At 41.4% G+C, this 18,013-nt stretch overlaps 1 protein-coding gene across 1 annotated transcript in view; it reads left to right on the forward strand.

The window, feature by feature from the left end:
• The window catches only part of MTHFD1L (methylenetetrahydrofolate dehydrogenase (NADP+ dependent) 1 like), a gene marked incomplete at both ends in the record, with an annotated part of 146,668 nt that overhangs the window by 82,390 nt on the left and 46,265 nt on the right, over positions 1-18,013 (forward strand). Inside the window, 4 exons of the mRNA XM_080615238.1 lie at positions 6,346-6,485; positions 8,128-8,169; positions 9,185-9,285; positions 9,673-9,850. Of these exons, the coding sequence (XP_080471364.1) occupies positions 6,346-6,485; positions 8,128-8,169; positions 9,185-9,285; positions 9,673-9,850 (461 nt within the window). The remainder of the gene's footprint in view (positions 1-6,345; positions 6,486-8,127; positions 8,170-9,184; positions 9,286-9,672; positions 9,851-18,013) is intronic.

Raw genomic sequence — 18,013 nt, forward strand, 5'->3', positions numbered from 1 at the left:
AGAGTGATTTGTTCATTTGCATGAACACTAAAGTGGAATTGGAAACTGATGTTGAATGGGATTTGTCTCAACACCAACCGCTGAAGGAAGAGTAACCACCCGTTACTGATCTCCAGTTGGACATTCAGCCATTAACCGCAACTCTTTGCATGCAGCCATCCAGCCAGTTCTTTATCCACTGGGTGGTCAATCCATCCAATTGATGTCTCCCCATTTAGAGACAAGGATGTCGTGTGGGACAGTATCAAACACTTTGTACAAGTCCAGGTAGATGACATCAACTGCTTTGCTCCTATCCATCAGTTCTGTAGCCCCATCATAGAAGGCCACCAAATTGGTCAGGCAGGATTTCCCCTTAGTGAAGCCATGCTGGCTGTCACCAACCACCTTCCTTGTTTTTCATGTGCCTTAGCATGCCTTCCAGGAGAATCTGCTCCAAGATTTTGCCAGGCACAGAGGTGAGACTGACTGGTCTGTTGTTCCCTGGGTCTTCCATATTCCCCTTCTTGAAAATGGGGAATTTTCCCCTTTTTCCAGTCATCAGGAACTTCACCTGACTAACGTGATCTTTAAAATATGAAAGACAGTGGCTTAGCAACTTCATTCACCAGCTCCCTTCAGGACCCATGAATGGGTTTCATCAGGGCTCATGGACTTGTGCACATTCAGGTTCCTAAATTAATCTCGAACCAGCTCCTCTCCTACAGTGGGCCTAGGGTCTTCATTCTCACAGTCCCTGCATCTGCCTTCCAAGACTTGGGTGGTGTGGTCAGAGCCTTTGCCAGTGAAGACCGAGGCAAAGAAGTCATTGAGAACCTCAGCCTTCTCCAAGCCCAGGGTAGCCAGTTCTCCTGATAGCTTCTGGAGAGGGCCCACATTGTCCCTAGTCTGTCTTTTGTTTGCTACATACCTACAGAAGCCTTTCATGTTATCTTTCACATCCCTTGTCAGATTTAATTCTAACTGGCCTTAGCTTTCCTGACCTGGTCCCTAGCTTCCCAAGCAACATCCCTGTATTCTTCCCAAGCTGCTTGTCCTTGCTTCCACCTTTTATAAGCTGCTTTTTTCCCCTGAGCTTAGAGCAGGTGATCCTGGAATCAATCGACAGTCTTGGGCCCCCCTACCCTCTAGGGCTATATCCCATGGAACCTTACTGAGCAGGTTCCTGAAGAGGCCAGAGTCTGCTGTCTTGAAGTCCAGGGCAGTGAGCTTGCTGCACGCTCTTCTCACTGTCCTGAGGATCTCAAACTCGACCATCTCATGATCGCTGCATCCAAGGCTGCCCTGGAGCGTCACATTTCCAACGAGCCCTTCCCTGTTGGTGAGTACGAGGTCAAGCATGGCACCTCTCCTTGTCAGCTCCTCTGTTACTTGCAAGAGGAAGTTGCCTTCCACACAATCGAGGAACCTCCTGGGTTGCTTGTGCCGGGCCGTACCTTCACTCCAACAGATGTCAGGGTGGTTGAAGGCCCCCATGAGGACAAGGGCCTGAGAGCATGAGGCTGTTCCTATCTGTCTATAGAGAGCTTCACCCACAGAGCCCTCCTGATTGGGCAGCCTGTAGCAGACCTTTCTGCTGAGCTCTTTCGCCCCAGAACCGAGGCTCCTGGACGCGGTGTTTCCCCTTGCTCTGGTGTTGAAGAAGTCCTCTCTGGAGCTACGCACCTCGGCAAAATGTAATATGTATATTAATTGCAAGATTTGACATATGGCCTGCTATTAAAAGTAATGTAATGGTAGTGTACTGCTGATACATGAAATTTTAATTTTTAATCCTCATTCTAACCTTCCTTATGATACTTAGGCTGTAAAATAGAAGCATAAAATCAAGCAACAGAGTGTTTGTAAAATTAAGCTTTGCATTTTATATGATGACACAGCAGGAGAGTCAAGAGAGCTTTTCTCACTGAAAATTACATCCAGAAAATAATAATTTCATGTTTGTCCAGATCATTGTCCAGTCTTGTCGGTGCAAGAACGGGATCCAGAATGCAAAGCAAGACCTGGAACTGTAAAAATCCTGGGCTGGCATATGTTGCCATGGGATTGTGTTCTCAGGCTGGAAATGCAAATACCTGTATATTTTCTGTTAGCTTACTGAAGGCAAAAAAATAACCTCTTTCCTTAAAACTGCTGGGTTTGTGGTCAGGAAATCCGAGCAAGCAGTTAACATCATGCTGACATCATCACATCTATTACAAACGCCTTACCTGCTTGTGGGGCAGCAGCCCAGGTAGCAGTGATTGATGGGGCTGCAAAATGGCTGCTTGGCAGGGGACTGGATAAAGAGCTCTTGGGGAGGGGAACTGAAGCCGGGTAAAGACTGTGTCAGCAGATAATAGTGGTTATGTCAAACTGTCTTTCACTTGAGGTACAACAGGCCACATCTGCCTAGGTATACATTTGTTCCCAAAAATCTTTTTCAGTTCACCTGTAATTTCTAATTGCCTTCTGTTGACAAACTGTGTAAATGAAATAACTGAAATAAATGAGCGCATGTATCACTTTAAATTTCTGTTGTTACATTTAAAGTTATTAGCTGTTTTATCTCATAATCTCTAAATGTAGACTAGCTTGAAACTTCCCATTTGTAGTCTGTACTTGTTTTTCATTGACTCTTTCATTTGAAAGCAGGAAACAATCTGAAAGTAATTGTATTAAGTGTTTCAGCACAAAGATTTTATAAAGTATAATAGCCTGGCATATTACTCTATCTTCTCACTATTCCTTGGAGGTAATAAAATGGAGTTGCAACTTTCATCCAGGCAGCTTTTCTACTACATCCTGCTTCCTTCCGCACACTGGAGGAAGCACTGATGTTGGTCTCACTTTCCTTTGCTTCAGATGAAGAAATCCCATTCTCCATGTTGCAGCACTCTCCTCAGTGAACACTGGTGTTCTGTTAGCTTTTCGGATATTGATATATGATTTGGGTTGTTTTGGCAAATGTGCATTTTTCTCTCTACATCAAAGGAAGTCATTGCAAAGAATAGAAAAATATGCATAGCTACCCAGATAAGTGCACTGCACAGTTTTTCTTGGCATTTTCCATGGCTGTTTAGACTGTCTGAGGGGTGGCTAACACCTTGGCGAGAGCTGTGAAGTGCTGTGAGCATTTGCTGTGCTTCCTGGAAGGCTGACATCTTGCTTTTCTCTCACTGAAAGGTAGACTTGTAATCCCCCTTTCTCTAAGGAAAACTGACCCTTCAAAACTTGAATAACTTCCCCTTCCTTCACTAAGGGGAAATCCTGCCTGACCAATTTGGTGGCCTTCTATGATGGGGCTACGGAACTGATGGACAGGGGTAGAGCAGTTGACGTCATCTACCTGGACTTGTGCAAAACATTTGACACTATCCCGCATGACATCCTTGTCTCTAAATCGGAGAAACATCAATTTGATGGGTGGACCACTCAGTGGATAAAGAACTGGCTGGCTGGCCGCACACAAAGAGTTGTGGTCAATGGCTCAATGTCCAGTTGGAGACCAATAACGAGTGGTGTCCCTGGGGGGTTGGTGTTGGGACCGGTCTTGTTCAATATCTTTGTCAGTGACATGGACAGTGGGATTGAGTGCACCCTCAGCAAGTTTGCCGATGACACCAAGCTGTGTGGTTCGGTTGATAACACTGGAGGGAAGGGATGCCATCCAGAGGGACCTTGACACGCTTGTGAGGTGGGCTGATGCCAACCTTATGAAGTTTAACCATGCCAAGTGCAAGGTCCTACACCTGGGTCGGAGCAATCCCAGGCACAGCTACAGGTTGGGCAGAGAAGAGATTCAGAGCAGCCCTGCGGAGAAGGACTTGGGGATGCTGGTCGATGAGAAAATGAACATGAGCCGGCTTCAGTGTGCGCTTCCAGCCCAGAAAGCCAACCGTATCCTGGGCTGCATCAAAGGGAGTGTGACCAGCAGGTCGAAGGAGGTGATCCTGCCCCTCTACTCTGCTCTTGTGAGACCTCACTTGGAGTATTGTGTGCAGTTCTGATGTCCTCAACATAAAAAGGACATGGAACTGTTGGAACAAGTCCAGAGGAGGGCCACGAGGATGATCAGGGGACTGGAGCACCTCCCGTATGAAGACAGGCTGAGAAAGCTGGGGCTGTTCAGCCTGGAGAAGAGAAGGCTGCGTGGAGACCTCATAACAGCCTTCCAGTATCTGAAGGAGGCCTATAAGGATGCCAAGGAGGGACTCTTCATTAGGGACTGTAGTGATAGGACAAGGAGTAACGGGTTAAAACCCTTTCTTAAAGGGGAAGTTTAGATTGGATGTAAGGAAGAAGTTCTTTACTGTGAGGGTGGTGAGGCACTGGAATGGGTTGCCCAAGGAAGTTGTAAATGCTCTATCCCTGGTGATGTTCAAGGCCAGGTTGGACAGAGCCTTGGGTGACATAGTTTAGTGTGAGGTGTCCCTGCCCATGACAGGGGGGTTGGAACTAGATGATCTGAAGGTCCTTTCCAACCCTAACTATTCTATGTTTCTATGGTTCTAAAAGGCTTGGCATGAAAAGGATTAACTCCCTGGAAACTCTGGAAATGTTAGGAGACTGCTATGCGTATAAGCTGGCAATCGCTAAGAGACAAATTATTTTCCCACTCTCTCAAGTACTTGGTAGTTTATCTATTGTTTATGTTAAAGATTGATCATGGTTATATATTCGTGACTCAGAGGTCTCATTAATCACCCTGTACCACAGAAGAGACCAGAGAAGAAGAATGGGGGTTACTGGAAAGCAGACATGTGATCTCTGGCTCTGCTTTTAATATGACTTATCCTGACATTAGCTTTGTTCCTGTGAATTATTGTGTTTGTGTAAACCTCTTTCTTTTTTTTTTTTGTTTCTATGTGTGGTATGTCTCTTTCTCAGGGCTGTTCAGTAAAAGATAATATACTTATTACAATGATTTTGGAGAATGTTAACCATGACACTCGCCATATTACTGTTTCAAGAGGTCTCTGCTCCCGCACAGCCCCCCCCTTGTTTGCTAGTTCTTCATTCCTCCCCCAGCCATTTCCTCCCTCTGAGCAGAGCCACATAGGCAATTGTTTCAGCGTGTGCAAAACGAAGAAGAGGTGGAAAGGGACCAATGGGGCAAGGACAAATGTACAAAGGCTGGGACTTCCTAAAGTGCATCGGCTGCCAACAGAAAGATACTTCCTCTCACAGCAGCAGAGCAGATCTGTGCCTCCTCCTCCTCGACCCTGCTAAAGATTTCCAGCCCAAAAATATTCAATCAGCTGTTTGTGGTCCCCTCCGATCCTAAGCATGAGAGTTAAAACTGCTGGCAAGAGTGAGAGAGAGAAAGAAAAGAAAATTTGCTAGTTTTTGCAAGCTGATTGGGGTTGTACGTGCATGTTACCAGACCTGCTTAGAGCCAGGTCCAGAAGCCTCAGGAGCAATCTATTTTCCCACCCTGCCTGAAAATCCCTTCATATCTTCCAGTGGCACATGCTGAGCCCAACTCTTCAGTTTGTTCTGGTGGGAAATAGTTACATTGGCAAATTTTCAACCAACAGAAGACTTAATCCCTTGATTTTTTTTATTTTTTTTTAAATTGCTGTGTGCTTGTAGTTTGTCTCATGAAAAGAAATTATTTGGATTTTGAAAGAGATAATTGAAATAATAGATACTTGAAAAAACAGTCTTTGAAGAGACTGACGTGATTTAATAGAGATTAGCTTCTCTTGTATTTGTAGATCTGCTAAAAATATTGTGCCAGGTGTATCGTAATTCTGTACACATTTTTCTTCTGGGTCATGTTACACTAATGTCTGACTTTGGTGCAAAATCCCATTATAAAATTCACTATTTAATAGTATCTTCAACACTGAGACATGGCAGTGTGTTTATAATTAAGCATCCTCTTCATAAAAGCAAGAAATGATCAGAAGTTCTGCAAACCTAGGAGAATTTAGGTCCATTAGGTGTGATGGAAGCTTTATCATTAGTGAAATCAAGGGAGGAGGAATAATATAGGGAAGTCTTATTTGTGTAAGACATTTAAAATAAATATAATTACACAGAAACAGCCATTTTAGAGGACTAGATGTTTTTAAAATACTTTGATCCAAACTATTTTGGATTTCTTGGGGGTTTTCCCCCATGTGACTACTTCTGATGACATATTGTGCATATCAAGAATAAGATAATTTATTTCTGAGGTGGGAATAGTTTTTTAATCAGGCTCAGTAATGTAAATAGACCTGTATTTGAAAGTTCTTTCAAAACTGAGTACTAGTGTATATTTAAGTGCACTGTATGCTAAAGTAGAAATATCTCCCAGTGTTTAACTGAAAGCATGTTTTATGTGTGGTTTTGTTTTGTTTTTTTAATGTTTAACAGTAACTGAAGCTGGCTTTGGTGCTGACATTGGGATGGAGAAATTCTTCAACATCAAATGCAGAGCTTCTGGCTTAGTTCCCAGTGTGGTTGTACTTGTTGCTACAGTGAGGGCTTTGAAGATGCATGGAGGTGGGCCAAATGTAAGTTTTTGCACCTTTTTTAGAGAATAAAATTGTTGCTGATGTTTGAAATAAGTGAAATATCTTGGTTTAAGAAATACTGGGGATAGCCTGTGGGCCAGTATTTAGATATTCTTCCTGAGTTACCTCATTATATAGAAGTTACCTCTATGCAGGAATGGAAAGACACAGGTGAAAGAGGAGGGATGAAAGAGCTCTGTAGAAGTATTAAATCTTGCTAATTTGCTTGCATGAAATAAAAAGCTATAATATGTATATATATTCTTTTCCTGCCTTTTGAAATAGTGTTTGTAAGCACATTCAGTATGTGCACTTTCCCAGCCAGTAGTCAAAGGCTGGAAGAGTTGGCAGCTGAGGAAGAATTTGAAGGGTTTGGGTTGCAGTATGCACGTAGAAGTAGGGAACATTCTTAGGGAAGGTTTTGTGATTTGTTTCACTGCAATAATGGAAATCCTTCTGTCCTTCCAATATACTCAGTTTAATTCCCTCAGGGATACCAAGGTAACTGATAAAATTTCGCAAGTGTTTTCCCAGTGTACCAAAAGTCACCAGTATATTGGCTTTTGCTATTTAAACCATGAGGAGGCTTGTACAGATTACTGATTGTAGAAGTACTCCTCAGTCACGCGGTCAGATCAGACTAGCCAGGCAGACAGACACGCTTTCATCTGTCCAGCAGCATGCAAGAGGTGATGCTACCAGGGAAACAGTCTCACTGGGTGAAAATGCCAGAGCTGTTTCCACAGCCACAAGATTTTGGAATGCATGGTCTTCCTTAGAGCTAATCATTCTTAGTGCTAAAGCTGAGTTGTCCTTTTTCAGTCTTTCAGTTTGATATAGTTGTATAACTTCCTACATTTTTAGTCCACTTCTAATGCAAGTTTTCTTTATTTTTATTGATATTCTTCCATGCCTACCAGTGCAGAGGTATTGTCATGTGTGTATCATTAAATCTATCAAAAATAGAACTTAAATATGTCTTAATAACTGTTTCTATTTCTGTCTGATCTTATCTTTAGAAGTATCAAGCTTTCATTTGTTTACATAATGTATCATAGGGGCATGTAGATATTTTTACTGGGAGATTAGCTATGAAATGGACCAAAACCAAAGTGACTAAGTCCAGTACCTGGGATCAATGTGTTGTGGTCCTTGGAGATTCAGAATAGTACTCTGGTGGTACTCTTTTTCTGTGTACCTTTGTGCTTTCCAGCAGAGTAAATTATTTGCATTCAGCTCCTTGTCATGGGCACTAATTACAGAACACCCAAAGATGATGTTCTTCTGGACGGCTGTGTAACCGTTACTCCTTCAGTTGGCTGTTGGAAGTTGCTGTTCATTGTCTTTGCACTGCTGGTGCATTGTTAAGCATGGGATCCAATTACCTCCCCTCTAATAAGTCTTTTGCAACTAGTTGCTGAATTACTACCTGTATCTTGATATTCAAATACAATAGGAAGTGTTGCTTTTTTCCATGTGTTAGTTTTATTGGAATAAAACAGAAGCTGCAGTCAAGCTGAGATGTTGCACGCAATGTTATGTGCTGACTGGCAGTATGAAAAGTAAGCAAAAGTGCACTTGTGACCAATTAGGATTATGACAAGTGTCAATCTGTGATGATGTCGACTGTTTATTATTCCAGGTAACTGCTGGTGCCCCCTTGAAGAAAGAATACACAGAAGAGGTAAGAGAACCTATTATAAAGCTTCAGGAGAAGTTTTTGTTTAAAGGGACATACTAACGTGCTGTATGAAGAATCAGAACTTGTTCTTCTGAATAGATGGTGTGCACCCTCATGTTTCACAATAGCATGCTGTAATGCTGACATTCAGTGAACACCTCTAACAGGCATTGCCAACAAGTAAAGCCATCTCATCTTCCCCCAGCTGCTTAGTGTTATCCCTCTTGTGTGTGCTATGTGTGTGACTGCATGGTAGATTGTACTGAGGAACTGAGCTAGCTGAAAAATAGCTTTTTTCCAGTATTTTTTCCAGACCCACGAAATTGTCAGACTGATCAGCTCTTCAGTCCATCATAGTGTCATTTAAGGAAGCACAAGAGCAGAGTGGTGCAGAGGTCAAAAACACTCCCTGAATTAATGATAGCTTAACCTATTCATTAAACAACAGGTTTAATCCCTTTGTGCTTCACATTTGGTGTTGGATGTCACTCTTCAAACAAGAGTGTATTCTAGAGGTTTGTTTTCTTGTCTGTTCACTGTAGACAAAGTATGGTCTTTTGGTTTTATCAGACTAAGGGGTATGTGTGCTGTTGCAATTAAGGCCTACAAAGTGTGAGGTAAAAGAATAAATAAGGAAATCCAGTAATATGTTTTTTTCTGGGATATATATGTATATATAGATTAGACTATGCATCTAGCACGTCTAGAGACTAACAGCCCTTTCACAATTGTGACAGGCAACCAGTCATCAGCTGCACTGTCGTCTTCTGTCCCAGAAGACAGCAATGCATTCATGTACAAATTTGGGGCACTGCTTAGTTACTTAAATATGTCTGTTGCTTATTAACTGAAATGAGAATTAATAAGTGTCAAGATATTTTTGTCTGGAAGCATTTTACTTGCCTGCAACTGTCATGATCAGCACTGTTTATGTTCAGTTTAATTTATGGAAAATTCTTTGGCTGGAGAAGGCGTGATGTATCTTACAATTTCCATTAATTTTTGTTTAAATGCACAGAATCTCCAGCTGGTAGCTGATGGCTGCTGTAATCTACAAAAACAGATTCAAATTGCTCAGCTCTTTGGAGTTCCTGTTGTGGTTGCTCTAAACATCTTCAAGTAAGTCTAGTCTTTCATTACTCTTGTGAGTAAATCCACAGTTAAAATTTCACACTGTTCTTGATTTTTATATTAATCCATTTTGGCATGGACCAATTAAGCTATTAAAGAGTTTCCTTTTTCCATTATGAATATAAAGACCTTTAAATCCTAACTTGTTCTTAAGGTTTTAAAACCACTAAAAATGTATATACTGTTATGGAACTATTAATCTTGCATGTTAATTGCCTATAACACATACATACACTGTATATAAATGCGTTATGTATATGGTACAGTTTGTATGTAGACTTGCTTTACAACTGTTGATTGTAGAATAAGGCTAAGTATATAATGTTATAAAAGAGAACTAATTAAAATAATGAGATGGAACTGTTTGGTTGGCAGAACCGACTCTGCTGCTGAGGTTGATCTGGTGTGTAAGATTGCAAAGCAGTCTGGAGCATTTGATGCTGTACCCTGCAATCACTGGTCAGCTGGTGGTGGAGGAGCAGTAAAATTAGCTCAAGCTGTGGAAGAGGCAGCCAGGCAGAAAACCAGTTTCAAGTATCTCTACAGCTTGGAGGTAAGAGGGTTTATTTGATCTTCTGAAGGGCTGGTTGGTTGGTTGGTAAGGGGTTTTTTTTGTTGTTTTTTGTTCTAATAAATGCATGCTGCATCAGTGTTGGATTTAAAACAAGAACATTGCAACAAAGCTATCTAACATACTTGGAGAAGGGCTTGACTTGGCTTAAAATCACAAAAGCTGGAGAGAACAAAACAATCTGTGGCTTATCTAATCAGAGGAGCAGGATACTTGCTGGTAATGCTGGTTATTTAGTGCATTGAATGATGATTCTGATACTTTCTTGTTTAGCATAAAAGTATGTCTATAGGTGAAACATTCACAAATTATTAGGGAGACTTCTCCACAAAGACCTCACAGACATATTTGTCCTGACAATCAGCTAAAATGAAATATAGTTACTGTCTCACTGTCATGGCTATTGCACCAAGTTGTGGCTCCCTGAAGCATTCAGTCTCTGTATGAGCAGGTAGCATGTTCACATTCATGCTACATGTCTGCTCAGACAGACAGGTCTATGCAGAGAGAAAGCAGTGTTTACCAGCATCCACTTACACACCCACGGCCCTCAGATGAACACGAAGAATGTAGGTTGCCCACTCCTGTTCCTTCTCTCCTGCCAGTCAGGATTGGAGTCTTCTAGCACAATATGACACACATGGTATATGGGTCACTGCTGCTGTAAGCCTTAGATCCTCAGTCTCTTCAGGAGCAGCCTGCAGTACCCCTGTCCTGCTCCAGTTGCTGGCAACAGGATCCACTGAGGTTCACAGCTCACTCCAGCTGCTGGCATTCATACCTCTCCTCCTGCTCTTTAGCATTGATACATACACATCTAGAGTAGAAAGCACACACACACAGAAGGTAGAAATCAGATTTAATGAGAATAGAGGACAGACTGTAGTCCTCAAGCTCAGACTTCAGTCAGACAAGCTGCTGACCAAACACCTTTACACTCAACTGGCCGTATCTTCACCTTTTCCCTCTATTTTTTTCCCATATTTCTTCCTCCTCAATCCATCTTGATTACACTGGTTCTGCATCTTTGGTCCTTCTACTAAACATGCCCTAACAATCTTTACACATTTCCACAGTCCCCTTCAAAAATCCTGTCATGAGTTTTACACTTATGTGGAATATGCTCTTCCTCCTACAGCAAACCTGTGCTGCTGTAGCCAGTCACACCCTTTCATTTGCAAAGTTTTCTGATGAGTTTCTCCATTGACTCTCCATTTCACACCAAGGACAATGGTCCCATCCTTCCCCTTGTATGGTCTTAGGCAACAAGCAATTCAATGTGCTCTTATTTTCACTGATTAGGTTTTTCCACTGATTACATTACTAGGGTTACTCCACCTATCATTGTTCCTCTGATCCTTGCTTGGGTTTTGTGTTTAGTTTGCTTAGTCAGTTAGTCAGATAACCTAACAAAGGATATTGTGGTCCAAGTTTCAGTTCTGAGATTGAGGACTGGGAGACTATGTTATTGCAGTTGTCTGTCTGCAAAGTAACATCTCAGCAGCATGAACTGTCAAGAAGAGCAGCTTGCAAGGAAGGGCTGCTCAGGCCCCCAAAAGTACTACGCTGGAGTACCTCCATGCAGGCAGAACATTTGGAGGATTGTATTGCTGAGAAGGTTATACAAATGATTTCTCGGGACCTTTCTGACTGTCGAAATGTGGGTGGGTTAAAATTTGGGCAGCAAAACAGACTTCTCTGGCACCGAAGAAGCCCTTGTCAAGTTTCAGATCCTGTTGCCCAGTTGATAGTGCTACTTAACTTTCTTTAGAAAATATCTGACTGCTATTTTTTAACAGCAGAATCTCAGCTTCATTCTTTTAAGTGGCTGAAAGTTCCTGTTTTGATTCTTCTCTCCAGTAAAAAGTTCAGCCTGAGGTAGATATGCCCTATGTTGTCTTTCACTCTCCTCCCTGATACGTACTCCATATCTGTTGCACCCATTTTATTTCTTCTTTCCACCTCTCACATTGTTTTCCCAAATGTCAGTAATTCAGCCAGCTCCTATTGGTATAAACTACTGCCTCCACAGAATAGATGGAAATACCTTGCGAATTTGAGTGCTGCAGCATCTATTCAAAGCATTTTGCCCACAGAACATTTTTACAGCCAAAAAATGGATGATGTATCTGCCTTTCTGAGTTTGTCTCTAATGAGATACTCTGGAAACAGAGGATATCATTTTTTGGGTCTTGCATAATAAAACGGAAACCAAAAAAAAAATCTTTCAGAAATATGTGTAATAGTTTTCTCTATAGGACACTTATGTTACAGAGATAGTACATTATCATTTGATGAGTCCCAAGCTCTGGTGTTACAATATTCCATGTAGGTTACAGTCTTGTGGTATGAATGAGTAGAAAGGATTGGTAAGGGTGGAGTATGAAGGAAGAAAATGAGATTGATTTCTACTTTAATGTCTTTCCCAGACACATTTTTCTGTTCTGTGTTGCATAAGCAGCATGATCTTAAGCGCAAAGGGAATAAATCACATCTTTACATCAACTTAATATCCCATAACTTAAGTATTATAAGCCTCAAAAATATGTTGAAAGGATTTAAAAATACTGTAAAAGAAGTAAATTCAGGCCAACAAAACCAGTAAAGTGTAAAGTTCAGGCTTCTGTTTCATTCTTGCTATGCAAAGGATAGGGACTGAAGCAGTTGGAAGTAGCCGAGTGAAACAGCAATGCTATCGCTTGTACAGTATGGTAGGTCATTTGGTCACTGGACTCAGAGAGACGTGAAGGAAAGACACCTCTTCCAAATAAGCCTGTCCAGATATTAATTAAGATTGTAATAGGATTTTTTTGATGTAGCAGTTTAGAGAACTGATATCTTCTGTTCAAAGCGGTAACTATGATTAACAGGATAAGAGTCAACTTTATTTTGAGTAATAGGTGGGGTAATAGACAATTAAGAAAGAGTAGAGATAATAAGATGGCATTCAGACAGATGGTTTCTCCCTGTCATTGTGCCTAGAGGCGATGTAAGTGAGAGGACGTAGTTCCATCACTCATTATTAGCAGTAATTGTAACAAATACTATAGTAGCGTGTGGTTTTAATATGGATTTTTGCCCCCACTGCACACTAACCTCTTACTTTACTGTTGAATTTTTTTCTTACCAAGAATTTTTCTTCAGTGTTTTGAGGATGGATTTGGTTTAAAATCCTCCTGAACACTATGAAATAATCTGTGGTGTTGGGGTTTCGGTTTTGTTTTGGGGTTTGGGGTTTTGTTAGTTTTTTTTTTTTTTTAATTGTATATATTCTTACTTCAGAAGGAAAATATCAAAATATCAGCTCTCTTATCGCTGTTGACTTCCCTTCTGGGTTCACTTTTATTGAAGTATGAGTGTTTAAGTTGCAGCAGAAAGTTATTACTCAAAGCTGACTGACCCATTAAAAGTAAGTTTAGATAACTAGTGGGATGATAGGAGACGATGGAAACGTATACATCCCATTCCCAAATTTATCTGGCTTCAGTGCCTCTTCTTGGCAGGGGGGAAGCTATATTCCTCACTGATGTATGACTGTTGAGTAATCTGTCTTCTTTCACAATCCTGGTCTCCTCTTTTTTCCTGTGGTGAACTCGCCCTTGACTTACAGCAGCCCTCCTTAACCTGGGAGAGGAAACACAGGTCTGAATAAAGGCAGGCATTAAGTTTTTAAGAGGTGCATTGCCCCTTCCTCCAAGACAGCTGGTGCGCAATGGACTAACACTCCAGGAGACAGAAGGACAGGCATATGGCACGAGGCTGGATAAGCATATCTGGCCAGTCAGTGAGTTAGTATTGTCCCATTTAAAGACTGAGATGGTAACCTGACAGATAAAACCCAACAGAAAAGCCTCAAATTATGTGATTTATGCAGCATTGGAAAACTAAATTGAAGCATGTAAAGGTCACAAAAAGGAGAGAAGGAGTTGTTCCAGTCTTCCAAGTTTGTCAGATGACATCTATTTTTTCCAGTGCTCTGCCTTTAGGTAACATCATGACAAATGAAAACAATTCCAGGTTGTACTGTGGAAGTTGATTGCACACTTATTTTGGCTGAGTGTAGTGAGTTGCCTGGCCAGACTGAAGAACAAAGGAGAGCTTTCTCAGCTTGGAGCCATCCAGTGGGAATGAGGTTGAGAAGCAGCACTTCTCAGGGAGGCATTCAAGCAGTTAGCAGCCTCAGCACTGGTGTTTTTCTTCCCCTCCTGGGAGCATAATCATAGAATGGTTAGGGTTGGAAAGGACCTTAAGATCATCTAGTTCCAACCCCCCTACCAGGGGCAGGGACATCTCACACTAGACTGTGTCACCCAAGACTCTGTCCAACCTGGCCTTGTTACACCATTCATTACCCATCTCCAGTTGGACATTGAGCTGTTGACTACAACTCATTGCGTGCGGCCATCCAGCCAATTCTTTACCCATAGGGTGGTCCATCCATCAAATTGATGTCTCTCCAGTTCAGAGACAAGGATGTTGTGCAGAACAGTGTTGAACATTTTGCACAAGTCCAGGTAGATGACATCAGCTGCTTTGCCCCTATCTATCGGTTTTGTAACTCCATCATAGAAGGCCACCTGGCCTTCTTGCCCCATTTCCTTCTTCTTGGGATACAGTGCTCCTGAGCTTGGAGCACATGATCCTTGAATATCAACCAGCAGTCTTGGGCTTTCCAGGGCTTTATCCCATGGAACCTTACTGAGCAGGTTCCTGAAGAGGCCAAAGTCTGCTCTCTTGAAGTCCAGGGCAATGAGTGTGCTGCATGCCCTTCTCATTGCCCTGAGGATCTTAAACTCCACCATCTTGTGTTCACTGCAGCCAAGGCTGCCTTGGAGCATCACATTCCCCGCCAGCCCATCCCTGATGGTGAGCACAAGGTCAAGCATGGCACCTCTCCTTGGCAGCTATAATATTTATTATAATATAGATTTAATTTATTAATAATACATATTTTATTTATGTATACTGTTATTTTATATATTTATATAATTAGCTATAACCTGGGAAATCTGGAGCATAAGTCCACAGTTTGGTCATCGAACTGGTCACCTTTTCAATCCCATTGTGATTGAATGGGGGGTGCTGTCAGAGGTACTAGGGGTATTTTCTGTTTCCTCCACTAAGACCATGGCTGTTAAGCCGTGAAAGGTATCCATTGTGTGTCTGCTCTCACATCAGCCCAGCGTAGGTCTGTTCTTTTGCCTAAGAGGCAAATAACTTCTGTGTCTTTCTTGAGTTTAATCATATATGGACCCATTGGAAGGTCCTTAAGAACTACCAGAGTGAGAATAAATATATATATGCTCCTTACTGAAACTTTTCCTAATAAATGATAGAGGTCATTTCTCATCTCAAAATGCAGACTGTGCTGCCCTCCTGGGTATGCTAGTTTTTAAACTATTTCCCCTCACCCTACTGCTAGTAAGCTATCTAGCAGTGAAGACACATGAAAGAGGAATTCCTTGAGGCTGTACCAGCCTCTCCTGCCACTCCCATTAAAGAGATTTTGGTGGATTCTGGACAATTCTTCCTCTGAATTGGGTGTTGGAAGCTATCTTTCTTCCACTCCATCCCTATTTTTTGAGGCTGTAGGCTCCTGATAGCACTGCACTTCTGAGTTTGCTTTCACTATTTTCCTATTCTTTGCATGAAGCAATTTTCTTGGTCACAGCTGGAGTTTCAAAGTTGGGGAAATGGAAAATACATCTCTAAGGCCACAGGCTTAGGTGTTGATTCACAAACTGTTTAACTTGACTGAATATGCTTTTTAAAAAACACAAAATCTTGTCCTGTGCCAGCAGAGGAAGGGGAGTGCTGAAGACTTGGGAATCTTTCTGTCAGCCACAGATCTTCTGTAACCAGAATACACAGATACTTCAATAAATATGGTTTTATTTTATCCAGGGTAAAAACTAGAAGTAGGAATTTGAACGTGCAGAGTCAGCTATTGTTTTTGCACTGCAGTCTGTCACCCCCACAGCACCTTCAGACATACTTTAATCATATGTTTTCATTTGGCAACCTTCCCAAAAAGACGAATGAGTGATGTCTGCATACTGTTTCACTTAGCCAACCAGCGAGTCTTTTTTATTGCTTTCAGTGAATGCATAAGTTAAAATTTAAGAAAAAAAAAAAAAAAAAGCTAGTGCCTTCGATTTTGAACTATTTTAAGAATTTCACTAAAACCAAGCAGCTTATTTTAACAATAACAGTAAACCGAGAGGTTGTGACCTCATAATTAAACTGTGGTGGTCTCATAGTTAGAAACAGACAGTGAGACTAAAGTGAATGTTTAAAGAACTTGAAGTAAATGTAATAATTTTACAAGTTAATAGGTGCTTTTGTATATTTTCTGGTTAAATGCAGGTTTTTCAGCAGAATCTTATGTTTTCTCAGAGAATAAATAGTTGTAAATATTTATGTTGTATAATATCCAAAACAGATCCCTTCAGACAGTGCTGCACTGACAAGCATTCACCTAAGGTATTCAATTTAAGCTAGCTAACACCAGTGCTTCTCATAATAGTGTGGTTTAGCTACAACTGCTATTGACTCTGGCTTTTCAGAGATGTTTTCTGTTGGACTCTGTTTTAGTAAGGAAGTCAGCAGAAAGGAAGGAGGAATGAAACAGGTTGTTTTAAGCAGTCTCAGGGATTCGCTATGGGGAGTTAAAAAGATTAACTCCTTTCTCCAGCAGCCAAACAGCTTAAAGTCAGATGTCCAGATTAGGATGCAAAAGATGGGAATCCTGAGCACAGTCTCAAGGCAGGTCGTGGGTAATCTGCGTATTTCGTTTCACATGATTCTGACTTCTGGCAACAAGACTGATTTCAGGAATCCCAGCCCAAGCCATGTTTCCCTGCCCAACTCGCTGTTTCTGCTGGTACATTTCAGTGACCACTTTTGAACAGTTTGAGTAATTCTTTCTGTAGATACAGTATTTAAGCCATCTCTGTCTCTCTGCTTTATACTGGCTTTGTCTTTATGGTAAACTGGATGTGTGATCTCATCAGGGTTACAACAGGGGTTTTTTAACCTGGGTTAAATTTCAGCCGCTATCACTTTCTCTGGTATGTGCAGCTACACAAACAGCGGTGCTGCCCTCTCATTGCACTGGCACATGGGTGAGTGTGAGCAGCAGAGGAAGGGAGGGTGAAGAATAGTTTCTTGAAGCTGAACTGCTGTCCATGGAAATCCTCACCAAGCACCACATGGAAAAATAATCTGCAGTCCTTCACATTATAGTTGAAGGAAGAGATGGAGAGTGAAGGAAATGTGAGGAAAGGGTAGCAGAAATTAAACAGTTATTAAATGAAGTTTTGGTTAAACCTTGCTTTGATAGTGTTGCAAGAAAGAAAATTGTATAATAAACAGCACCAGTTTTCACTAACATCATGTCTTGCAAGTGAAATGGCTGGTGGAAGTAGCAGTGTGGCTGGGTGACAGCACTGGTGTGATTTCATCTGGATAATCAGTTTAGTCTTGGGAACGGGAGCCTCTTCTCTATCACTGCTGATTCTTAGCTTGATTATTCTCTATCAAGTAACGAGATGTACAGCTACACAGATACCGATTTGGTGAAAGCAGCTTGTGCAGTTATGGTGTAGCACTTGTGCTTTAGCCAAGGAGATAATCCTGTTTATGGTGTGGGTGCTTGGCAGCCTCAACAAGCATGTGTGTTTGTGTTTGCTTCAGAAGAAGCATATGGCTTTGGTAGCTCTGAATGTGTGAGATTTCAGAAATGCACATTGTCTCTGGCAAGGCTGGGGAGATTGGTTGTTTCTGAGAGAAACATCAAAGCTACTTGTCAGCAAATATTTATACTGTGTGGCCCTGTAGCACCTTCTCGTATTTGGTATAAATGTACATAGAGCATTTCATGCTATCGTTTTTTTGAGAAGCTAAAATTGAATTTGTAATGAATTCTCTGAAGCTGCCATAATTTCTTCAGCATTAGTATTAATACGTAGTTGCACAGAAGTCAGTTTTTGTCTAAATCCATACTGTCTATTGTGTATCTTATCACCTGTTCTCCATCTAAATGTCCTTGGCTGTGTAACATTCACAACCTTACATAAGGGAAATGAGAAGAGGAAGAGCTTTTATTGCTGAGCATAAATCTTTCATGCTTTTGATACTGCACAT

This window comes from Psittacula echo, assembly GCF_963264785.1.
Source record: "Psittacula echo genome assembly, chromosome: 4".
NCBI classification, from domain to species: domain Eukaryota; kingdom Metazoa; phylum Chordata; class Aves; order Psittaciformes; family Psittacidae; genus Psittacula; species Psittacula echo.